The sequence below is a fragment of the Suncus etruscus genome, chromosome 16, assembly GCF_024139225.1.
Source record: "Suncus etruscus isolate mSunEtr1 chromosome 16, mSunEtr1.pri.cur, whole genome shotgun sequence".
NCBI lineage: Eukaryota > Metazoa > Chordata > Mammalia > Eulipotyphla > Soricidae > Suncus > Suncus etruscus.
In genome coordinates this window covers 60,282,915-60,295,587 of record NC_064863.1, presented here as the reverse complement: position 1 = coordinate 60,295,587, position 12,673 = coordinate 60,282,915, and the positions used below count along the sequence as shown (strand labels likewise).

Below are 12,673 nucleotides of genomic sequence, written 5' to 3'. Positions count from 1 at the left end.
ATATTGAAAATAAAGAGAAAAAAGTTAACAAAGCATATTGTGTGTACCTATCAACTTCTATGAAATTGTAGATAAATTTGACACGCTTTATTATAAATTAGGTTTCAGGGCAAAATAAAGATTGTCTAATACTTGGCAGGAATGTTGTGGGGATTGGGGACACAACAGAATTACTCAAGGCTTACTCCTGGATCTGTCTCAGAAATCACACCTGGCGGTACTTGGGGGACCATACATAGTACTGGGGATCAAATCAGGGTCAGTCACACGGAAGGCAGATACCTTACTTATATCATTATCAATATTATTTTTGGTTTATTAAATAAAAATACTAGTTTCAGGGGCCGGTGAGGTGGCGCTAGAGGTGTCTGCCTTGCAAGCGCTAGCCAAGGAAGGACTGCAGTTCAATCCCCCAGCATCCCATATGGTCCCCCCAAGCCAGGGGCGATTTCTGAGCGCTTAGCCAGGAGTAACCCCTGAGCATCACACAGGTGTAGCCCAAAAACACAAATAAAAAAAATACTAGTTTCAGTCCTGGATAAGTTAATAAATAATCATCCTAACTGTTCTTACGATCAAAGTATATTTACTTAATTTTAATTTGGGAGACACACAAGGCTGTGCTCAGGGCTTCTAGCTCTGCATTCCAGGATCACTCCTGGCAGGATCCAGGGAATCAAATTTGGTACTGGAATTGAACCCATCTACTGCATGTAAGATAAGTACCTTACTGTACTCTCTCTCCAGCCCAATCATTTTAAAAGCAAACAAAAACAAGAGCTCTGTGCTTGCTTTAGCAGCAAATGTACTAAAATTGAAATGATATAGAGATAGGCGTGACCCCTCCACAAATTCATGAAGCATTCCATATTTTAAAAAACAAACAACAAAAAAGAAAATGAGCTTCAAAAATCAAGCATATTTGGGTTTTTAAACCCTAATTCTAATCAGTGACATACCATTTCTGAATTTTAGTTTTATAACAGACTCTGAAATACTATCTTATGGAACTGTTGAGAACCCTGAATATTTCTCTAGAAATGTATTGAGGGAGTAACATATCAAAAATAAGTATTAGTTAAAAAAAAACAGAATTCATGGCCAAACATAACTATTTATTAATATTTTAAATAGTTTCTCTTTTAAAAATGTAGAATTTCCCGGAGAGATAGCACAGCGGCATTTGCCTTGCAAGCAGCCGATCCAGGACCAAAGGTGGTTGGTTCGAATCCCGGTGTCCCATATGGTCCCCCATGCCTGCCAGGAGCTATTTCTGAGCAGACAGCCAGGAATAACCCCTGAGCAACGCGGGGTGTGGCCCAAAAAAAAAAAATAAATAAATAAAAATGTAGAATTTAAATATTCTCCATCTCACCACATATAACTCTATATACGTTATGTACAGTTCTCAAAACATTCAGTAACCCTTTTGAAATAAAAATGAAGGTATTACACTTTGATCAGTAATAATTACAATGTACGTAGTCTTGGCACAATTTGCAATACAGTGCCCATCTTGCATTCATATTTTAAACCATTCTCCCTTTCAGGCTAATTTGATAATATAAAGGAACTGCCTGTCTCAATGTGAACAGGATACAGATCCCCTGCAGTATTTGCATGTGAATATTTTTTTATTCTCTATTGTTTAGACCTGGCTCTGTTCTTCCACTTTTGTCCTCAGAAATAATTTGTACTCCAACTTGAAGTATTCTTAAACTTAAGAGTGTATTCCCTCTCAGCCTAGATCTCAGGACAACACTTCTAGAAAATAATAAGAAATAGGAAATGTTGGGGGCCGGGGAGGTGGCGCTAGAGGTAAGGTGTCTGCCTTGCAAGCGCTAGCCAAGGAAAGATCTAGCCAAGGAAAGATAGTGACCTCAGTTCGATCCCCGGCTAGCCAAGGAAAGATCTAGCCAAGGAAAGATCGTGACCTTGGTTCGATCCCCAGCAGCGTCCCATATGGTTCCCCCAAGCCAGGGGCAATTTCTGAGCGCTTAGCCAGGAGTAACCCCTGAGCATCAAACGGGTGTGGCCCGAAAAACCAAAAAAAAAAAAAAAAAAAGAAATAGGAAATGTTCAGGCTGGAGAGATAACACAGGGGTAGAGCGTTTGCCAACCCAGGACAAAATGGTGGTGTGAATCCCGGCATTTCATATGGTCCCCCATGCCTACCAGGAGTGATTTCTGAGCACAAAGCCAGGAGTAACCCCTGAGCGCCTCCAGGTGTGACCAAAAAAAGAACAACAACAGCAACAACAAAAAAGTAACTACTGTTTCCCATAACATAAATGCCTTTACCAGCCTAGTTACACATGTTCAAAAACAATACCAGTTAGTTGTAATAATCAGTTCCCCTAAAAATAGTTAACCTCTGCAGAACTAAAAAAGAATAAATTTAATAAAACTGAGTAAATTGTTTACAGCTTGCACAATTAAGGAATTTTAGAAACAAAATAGAAAATAAAATATATGCAAAGCTATGAGACATCCACGTATAAGAACTTAAAAGATATTATGCGGGCCCGGAGAGCTAGCACAGCGGCGTTTGCCTCGCAAGCAGCCGATCCAGGACCAAAGGTGGTTGGTTCGAATCCCGGTGTCCCATATGGTCCCCCGTGCCTGCCAGGAGCTATTTCTGAGCAGACAGCCAGGAGTAACCCCTGAGCACCAGCGGGTGTGCCCCCTCCAAAAAAAAAGATATTATGTGAGAAATTAAACATCAATGAAACTACTTCAATAATCTGAGTCAGCTTCAGTGACATAATTTTAAAAAAGCTATCAACCAAAAGAAACCAAAAATGCTTATGTATATATCTTCCAATTAAACAATGTATTGACAAGAAGTACTTAAGAATTATTAACAATGAAGACCCATACAATCACCTGTTTTGCTTCCAAACTTATGTACTGGGGATGGAATAGGATGACATAAAGAAAACTAATCGTAAGAAAAAATTTATTTCCAAAGAGAAGGCGATCAAAAGTAAATATATGACTTGAAGAAAGATCAATGTTTTTATTATTTTTTAGAACTATAATCCCAAATTGCTTTATTGTATGGTCTTATAAGCAGAAAAAAATCTGCATCACAGCAGCAAAATTGAGTACTAAACACTTTAATTCTCTATTCTCTCTTTTGTGAACTCTATCAATTCATTTATAAGTAGAGACCAGAGCAGTTTTATACTTTCAAAACAAATTCTGAGTAGTTCACAAGAAAAACATTAAAAATTCAAATTGCATGCCATTATTACATCTCAAAATTTTAAATTCTATTAATTCTTGGGATAGCTTTATCAATAAGCATTTATCTCATATACCATTAAACAGAATACTGAAAAACAGTAAATGCTGTGATTAATATTAACACAATATTAACAAATGCCTGATATTTAAAGTATTAGAAATGTGACTTAAAGTATAGCTCTAGAATAACATTTCTAAAAACTTTTAGGGCCAGGGAGGTGGCTAAATTAATAATGCACCTGATGTAAAAGTGTGAGGGTCTTGGGGCCCAAGCAATAGCACAGCAGGAAAGGTGTTTGTCTTGCACACAGCCAACCTGGGTTCCATTACTGGCAACCCATATAGTGTCCTACCTGGTCTCCCCACCTCCCACTTCTACATCCCACCGCTTGAGCGATTTCTGAGACTGCAGAGCCAGGAGTAACCCTGAGCAACGCCTGGTGTGGCCCAAAAACCAAAGAAAAAAACAGTGTGGGAGGGTCTAAATTTAATTTCAGTCCACCCAACAACACCACAAGGCATGCCCTGGTTGCCCTGAAGTTCTACCCATCTTAAAACTTAGAGGTGTAACCCCGTGAAGTTAAAAAATAATTTAAAAAATAATTTATATATTCTTTAATATGACAGGTTAAGTGTAAAAATAAGTTAATTTCCTCATGGTATATAGATTACATATTTTAATACAACTGTGTGTAGCCCAATCTCTTTTCGAAAGACACTCAAAATGTTTAAAGTTATACTGATACAGCAATACAATTTTAAATAATTTATTTGTGATAAGGAGGCTTAAATTAAGAATTATAATTTTTGGGCTGGCGTGGTGGCGCTAGAGGTAAGGTGTCTGCCTTGCGAGCGCTAGCCTAGGACGGATCGCGGTTCGATCCCCCGTTGTCCCATATGGTCCCCCAAGCCAGAAGTGACTTCTGAGCGCATAGCTAGGAGTAACCCCTGAGCATCACCGGGTGTGGCCCAAAAACCAAAAAAAAAAAAAAAAATTATAATTTTTTTCTAAAAAGAAATTCAGTCTTTATAATCTAATTTTTAGGACTGGAGGTTAAGGCACTTGCCTTGCACATGGCAAATCCCAATTTGATTCCCAGCTCCACATCATAGTTGAAGTGTCCCACCCTCACCTCCCACCCAGCAAGGCCAGGAGTAATCCCTGAGCAAATAGCCAGGAGTAAAGCCCTGAGCACCTCTAGAAGTGACCAAAAACAAACAAAAAAATCAAATTGCTGATCTGAGTAAAAATGAGTTGTTGTTGTTGTTGTTGTTTTTTAACTTATTAGAGTAACAGCTCTAATAGTAATACTATTAGAGTAATAGCACAGCAGTTAGGGCAATTGTCTTGCATGTGGCCAACCTGGGTTAGATCCCAATATCCCATATGGTCTCCAGAGCACCACCAGGAAAGACCCCTAAGCAAAGACCTAGGAGAAACCCCTGAGCACCACTGGGTGTGGCCCAAAAGCAAAACAAACAAAAATAAGTTTGAGAGGACAAAAGGTGGAGATAAAAGCTATCTTTTCCTTAAACTGCTTCTATCTTAAATAATCAAAGCCAGGGCTGGAGTGATAGCACAGTGGTAAGGCGTTTGCCTTGCAAGAGGCCCACCTAGGACTGACTCAGGTTCCATATCCCATATGGTCCCCCAAGTCTGCCAGAATCGATTTCTATGAGCAGAGCCAGGAGTAACCCTGAATGCTGCTGGGTGTGGCCCAAAAACAAAAACAAAATATCAAATCCTTTTTTTCTTACTTTTCCTTCCTTCAAAGCAATTTTACAGTAGTCAACACAGAATTCAGGTTATCAGTACATACAAAAAAAACAGCAAGCACAAGAGTTTTAAAAACTACCATATTTAACTGTAAGGTAATAATATGTAATTTATACATTCAAGTGATATGGTATATTTAAAAGTACTGAACCAAGAAACATGTTATCAATTCTGAAAACATTCTCTTCTGCAAAGTTAGAATTGTGTTTTGCAAATTCATAACCTATGGCACTTCGTAAAATATATTGTTTTTATTTCTAAGAAAACAGAAGAATTGTTTGGTCTTGCACAGTCATAAATCAATTCTCTAGCACTCCAAAAACATTATACCTTTAGAACATAACTGATAAATAGGATCCCTAAGGAATCAGTCTGATAGTCAACTTATCTAGATATTTAAGGTATAAAATATTTATTTTCAAAGAAAGTCCCATAACTTAATTGCATCTCATATTTTATCATTTCAGTGGTTATCAAACCTCTCTCAGAGAGGGTGTACAGAAAGGTATAAAAAAAGTTTGTCACTTTTCTATTTTTCCATAAGCAAGGAAATGTTAATGCATAATAGTTTGGTAATTTTGTGTAATTTATAAATACCCATACATTCATTTATATTTCCTAAATATAAGATTGTAGTGTTTTATTGTCATTCCTGATAAATGAGGCAGTAACTCAGTTTGATACTTATTAAACACATCTTCTACTTAATGTTTTATGCTGACCATTTAAAACTTATAAAATCAAAAGAAGAAAATGGGTTAATAATGATTTTCAAAGTCTACCTGCACACACTCTCAACTACCATAAGCTTAGTGTTCAAGTGCAGCCTAATGTCACCTTTTTGGTGAGAATTAATTAAGTCAACAAATGAAAGCTAGCAGCACCATCTACTGCTAACTAAAAGATCTTCACTGTTAATTAATCTTTTTCCACCCCTCGACTCCAATTTTTCATCATTAAAATAACTTCTAAACTTGCTTCACATAAACTTTTAACCAAAGCATCATGGCAATAATATCATATCAGCTCTTACATTGTATGGGATGCTTTTATCAGTAAATAAAAGGCTAATATTTTTAAATATTAATCTGTTTTATATTTCTGTGTAAGAGCATGGGGAGGCATTATTGTAGTCTTAATAAATTCATCTGTAAAGAATCAAGTAACTATTTATAAACAAGCCCTGCTACTTAAAAACCAAGATTTGATTCTCATTTTATAAAGGGTATCTTGCTAACCTCCATAGGAATAACTCAAACAATCCTTTATTAAATTGGCTACTTCTGGCATGCTCGAGGGTTTGCCAGGACTCACCTTGAAAGATCTTATCTATGTTACTACCATATATACATATACATATCTCCTTACTTCTCATTACCCTCTATTTAAAGAAATACTCAGAAGCAAGTACTGAAATTCTTGCAGTGGCAACTTGTATCTATCTATATATAGTGGGAAAGTATGTCCTATCACTAAGTGTTAACTTAAAAAACATCTTTTTATTTTTACAATGTTCATTTTTATAAGGCTTAATAAAAAAGGAAGCACAATCTTTTACCATTCTTTCTACACCTGACTACTGTAATCCCTGTTACTACATTGATTTGAATCAAATGTGTGAAATATCTTTCACACATAATCAGGGGCCTCATTCTCCTAAATAAAGTAAATTCCAAATCACGTGACATGAAATTTTATTTCTGAATCAATCCATAGTCCCTATTTGGATAGTAAAGATTTGTTTTACGGAAATCAGCTACTTCCCAGAACAATTTATAAATCAGGTTACCAACAAATATACAATATATTTGCCTCTGCCAGGTTCTTCTATTATTTAACAATTAATAATTGGCTAATAATTACTAGAAATGAGAAAAAAAGGCCAGTTCCAAGTGATCACACTACAATGGCATTAAATTTTATCACTGCTCTAGTTGTTAGCAGTAAAAGAATGACTTCACCTCAGAATCTACTTTTTTTGTTTTGTTTTGTTTTGTTTTGTTTTTGGGTCACACCTGGCTATGCTCCGGGGTTACTTCTGGCTCTGTGCTCAGAAACCGCTCCAGGCAGACATGGGGAACCATATGGGACGCTGGGATTCAAACCACCATCTATCCTGGATTGACTGCATACAAAGCAAAAGCCCTACCACTGTGCTATTTCTCCAGCCCCTCAGATTCTATTCGTAATGTGTTGTAGTCTATATAATTTCAGAGCAGCATTTTACTTCTACAAGAAGGTATGCTATTTCTGAAGAAATGAAGAAAAATATGTCTAAATGAAGAAAAAATATTAATCAGAAATGACAAAACTAAAACTAAGTGTGAAAGGAATATTTTTCAAGAATAAAACTGAAGTATCAGAATATCAGTATTCATCTTTTAAACTAAATTTCTGAACTTATTTATGAGGTAAACAGACATGGCAAAATAAATAAAAATTAGTAACCACTAAAATAGCACTGTCATTATTTGCTATCAGTGAAAAGAAAAACTTCTTTTCACAGTAGAATAAACAGATGATACAAAGCTTCAAATGCTGGGTCTATAATAACAAAGAATACACTTTCTATCACTTTAAAATGACAGGCAAAAATTAGCTCCATTCACTGAATGGAATTGCTGAAAAGTAATTCCTTTCCCCCTCAGTCCATGTTTAATGTCTATATCCCAAAGTTAAGAATTTAATTTAACTTCTCATGGAAGTTGATTCCTAAAAAGTAGTCTCTTAGACTTTGTATATAAGAAATTAAAATTTCCATGCCGTTCTATTTAAGAGTTCTAAGATAGGACTTCCTAAAATTCAACTCCCTATACATAAGACCATCCCTATCTCCCCAAACTGATTCTTGGAGCTCAAACTATCTAACACTCACTCCTATCTCCTCTTCAAAGTAAAGGGAATTCTCCAGATTTATGGCTCATTTGGCAAGTGCTAAGAAACCTCACAGTTCGTTATCACCTCTGAAGATGGCATATCTATATATAACCTGAATTTTTATACCCACAGTGCAGTTAACATGTAGAAATCAAAACTAAATAGGTTTTACATTGCAACATTTCAATTACAAAAAGTTTCACTATCACAGATATGGGAGATGGAAAAAGAGCTTTATGTAGAGAACTTTATGCAGAACAGAATTATTAATATAAAAAATAATTAAGAATGCTACCTCTTTCTTTTTTTTTTTCCTTTTTTCTTTTTGGGCCATACCCAGTGACGCTCAGGGGTTACTCCTGGCCATGTGCTCAGAAATCACTCCTGGCTTGGAGGACCATATGGGACGCCAGGCAATCTGGTCCATACTGGGTCAGCCACGTGCAAGGCAAATACCCTACCGCTGCACCATTGCTCTGGCACCCAAATGCTACCTTTTTCTATTCTACATGCATACTTTTACAAGTGTTTTTTTGCGGTATAATAAAAGCTGAAGATCACCAATTTAGGTAAACTATGGCTCTTATCATAGCTATTTTAAACATGCATTGTTAAGTGCCCTGGATAATAATTAATCCTAATATTATTTCCAGCCCTGTTAGTATTATGTCTGTGCTTTGCACCTCAGAAGTGAGCCTGCCAAGGCACTTAAAAAATAGAAGTCTTTTGGGGACATCAAAAATTGGCCACAATTTATACAACACAGAAATCCCAGTCCATCAGTAGTCCAATTAATAAACATTTTCTTTCCAAACACGTCCTAAATTCCATGAGTAACCAAAATCAAGTTAAAAATACATACAGTATGTGTTTGCACATATACAAATATATATATGTATACACACACAATGCCACTGACAAAATTTACCACTATTAAATGTATAGAGAATTGTTTTTGGCTTCCATGAACAACAACAAAATATGGTTTCAGTTTTACTGAAAAAAAAAAAAAAAAAAAAAAAGGAACCTAAACAAGCAACCCAAAGACAAAATTGAGATAAAAATAAAACAACAAAAATACAAAGACACTCCACACAGCTTCATGTAAGGAACGATTTGCACAGTTCTGCATCCTTTTATCTGTCCTTTGAGGTGAGTTTTTCGATTAACTCTTGAAGTGGTGCAAGTTCTCTTCTATCAATGAGATTGAATTCCTGTACATGTGAAAGAAAGGCAAAAAAGCAATATGTATTAGTTCTACTGCAAAGCTTATTTCTATCAACACTTGTCAGAAATTAGTTTTAAAAGTAAACTGAGATCAGATATTTTCCAAAAAATTTTATTACCTGTGTCTTAGATAAATTAATCACTTCTGATAGCATGTTTTACATTCAGAGTAATATTAAGATAGTATTACATATCTCTACTTCATAAAACTTTGGTAGAACTTGATATAATTTTTGGAATAAAGTAAACATGGTACTATTTAAAAAGAGATCATCGAGTAAGAGTGATAGCACAGTGGGTAAAACATTTGCCTGCCATGTGGCCTACCTGGATTCAAACGTCCGCATTTTATATGGTCCCGAGCCTGCCAGAAATAATTTCTGAGTACAGAGCCCGGAGTAACCCCTGAGCACTGCTGGGTATGGACCACCCCATGACCCCAAAATTACAGCCATCAAGACCCTGGTAAGAAGCCAGGGCGATAGCATAGTGGTAGGGCCAACCCTAGACACACCCGGTTCGATTCCCGGCATCCCCCAGAGCCTGCCAGGAATGACATCTGAGCGCAGAGCCAGGAGTAACCCAAGTGCCACAGGGTGTGACCCAAAAACAAAACAAAAGACCCGGTAATGAACTTTGGATCAGATAAAAAAGAGAATTCTCAAATCACAGGAACCCAATAATAAGCCAGAAAGTATCTTTGTAGGTATGCCCTTTGCTCTAAAGTTCACTTAGTATTAAGGAATTCAGCTAGAGAAGGACCATACCAGTATTCTCTAAACATAGTCTACGCCAGTAATCCCTCTATAAAATAAAGACTAATATAAGTAAATGGACCTACCTTGTACAGAGAGATTTTAGTGTCCTAAGATGTAAATAAAATCAGTAACGCAAATACCAGTCTCATCTACTAGGAGTTGGGAGAAACAGTATACTTTAAGATAATAAGAGTATGGTTGGCGAGGTGGCGCTAGAGGTAAGGTGTCTGCCTTGCAAGCCTAAGCTAGAGTAGGACCGCGGTTCCATCCCCCGGTGTCCCATATGGTCCCCCCAAGCCAGGGGCGATTTCTGAGCGCTTAGCCAGAAGTAAACCCCTGAGCATCAAACGGGTGTGCCCCCCCCACAAAAAAAGATAATAAGAGTAAAGAAAAACAAATCTTTTTAGTGGGAGAATATGTTCTCCTTAACCCCAGCCCCACAAACCTGAACTTTATAAATTATGCTTTGCCTGAATCAAAGATGCAAACTTTAAATTAATACCTTCTATGTTACTACAGATATTTATATATGAAATGCCACAATAAGTAACTATTCAAAGCAATAAATCTGGCTGATTTTAGTGATTCCAAAAAATGGTTCTTATATAAAATTGCAAACAGAAAATACATCCCCTTAAAGTGAGCAGTGTGAGGAAAAATAAACGCATTTTTCTTTAAGTTGGAAATGGGCTCAGGGAAAGCATTTTAGGTATACGTCCATCCTGAGCATCACTGTATACGGCCCCCATCCCCTCCCCCCAAAGACTCATTAATCACATGAAAAAACAAAAAGCCAAAACCTGACGAGAACACAGACTCAAGACTTGAACTTCTCCAAAAAGAAGTGATAGTGCAGCAGGTACTATATTTGCCATGCACATGGCCTACATAAGTTTGATCCCTGGCATCCCATATGGTTCCTATAGTACATGCAGAAACAATTCCTGAATGTATAGCCAATAATCACTGAAAAACCCTAGATGTGGCCCAGAAATTAAAAAAAAAAAAAAAGATCATGTTACCCATTCTCAACTCTTTATCACTACTACTTATTTCTCTATTACAACAGGATGGAAAGAAGGTCAACAAAAGAAATCTGGAGCCTCTAGAATAACAAAACTCTTTTGGGCATTTTTGCCTTGTCTTGGGGTAGTTCCTAACTTTAAAATTACTCAATTTTGGGGCCGGAGAGATAGCATGGAGGTAAGGCGTTTGCCTTTCATGCAGAAGGATGGTGGTTCGAATCATGGCATCCTATATTGTCCCCTGTGCCTGCCAGGGGCGATTCATGAGCATAGAGCCAGGAGTAACCCCTGAGCACTGCCGGGTGTGACCAAAATACCAAAAAATAAATAAATAAATTCTAAGATTTTGGGGGACCGGAGAGATAGCACAGCGGCGTTTGCCTTGCAAGCAGCCGTCCTGGGTCGGCTGTGCTATCTCTCCAGGCCCCCAAAATTAAAACTTTCATGCCACAAACAGAACGTAGAACACCAGTACTTCTTGTCATCAAAACAAGTTAAAGAGTGAATAAAGACTAAAGAAATAAAGCAAATTTTAAGTTGGCAGTGAAGATGACAATAGACCAAGAAGACACATGTCAATAACTGCTTTATTGAGTGAAAAGAAACTAATCCAACTTACCTGGACAAAAAAAATAAAGTGCTTGAAAGATGTGTTAAGATGTGCTTCCTCCTGAAGCTGGATCACAGGGTCAAAATGCTGATGATAAATGTGAGCATAAACTCTAAAAAGGCGTTTGAGTATAGTTTTTGCCACAGACATGAAATTCTTCGGAAATGGGACACCTTAAAAATAGAGAAACAACCCTCTCTATTAATAGCAAGAAAATGAGAGCAAGGCAATAGAAAATTCCTGCTAATTAGTAATGTACATTATCAAAAAAAAGCCCATAACAGAATATATATAGATTTCAATTTAATACACTGTACTTTGCAGTAATTTTCAATCTCATAAATGTAAATAAACTTCACAGCATAAATAAAATAAGAACTACCATATCTCTATTATTATTATCATTTTGGTTTTGGTCCACACCCAGCAGCATTCAGGGGTTATTCCTGGCTCCACACTCAAAAATCACTCCTGGCATGCTTGGGGAACCATATGGTATATCGAAGATCGAACCCAGGTCCGTCCAGAGTGCAAGGCCCTAGCGCTGTGCTATCACTCTGGCCCTCAATATGACTATTAAGGCCTCTACTTGTACCATCACTTTATTGAAATAAAATAACTACGATGATGGTGGAGCTAAAACTCAGATTCTCAGATTTGTTAACATAAAGCCTCAGTACAAATATTTACTAAACACATAAATATATGAATCATGTTTAGCTTTACTCAAAATGCTTGTAATATATTTTAAATCTTATTATGAAAATTATTTCATTATACCTAGAGGTGTAAGTTTATACTGAATTACGTACAGTCTCTAATTAGCCAAATTCATTGTTTAATGAGTTACAGAGTTTTTCAACATTAATCAAACCTAAAAGGAGAAAAATATAGTTCTAAAACTTTCTTTGGGTTTTTTCCTTTTTGGGGGGAGGTTCATTTCTAGTTTCCTTAACTATTCTTGTTTATTTTCATCTGGCTCGTTTTAATAGACTAAGATTCAAGCTTTGGCCAAAATTCAAGCTCTCTGCCATAAATATAATGTAAAATATGAATAAACTAGAAGTCATATAAGCACTTTTTCCAAAATACAAACAGACATGGCTGAGGCAGATAATACTAAATCCCTACTCTATATCCTTATCTTTTT

At 36.6% G+C, this 12,673-nt stretch overlaps 1 protein-coding gene across 1 annotated transcript in view; it reads right to left on the bottom strand.

The window, feature by feature from the left end:
- Positions 1–8,755: 8,755 nt before the first annotated feature.
- MOB1B (MOB kinase activator 1B) overlaps positions 8,756–12,673 on the bottom strand; it is a 31,079-nt gene continuing 27,161 nt past the window's right edge. The window contains exons 5-6 of the mRNA XM_049789922.1: positions 11,533–11,696; positions 8,756–9,117 (exon numbers count right to left, since the gene is read on the bottom strand). Of these exons, the coding sequence (XP_049645879.1) occupies positions 9,040–9,117; positions 11,533–11,696 (242 nt within the window). The 3' untranslated portion in view covers positions 8,756–9,039. The remainder of the gene's footprint in view (positions 9,118–11,532; positions 11,697–12,673) is intronic.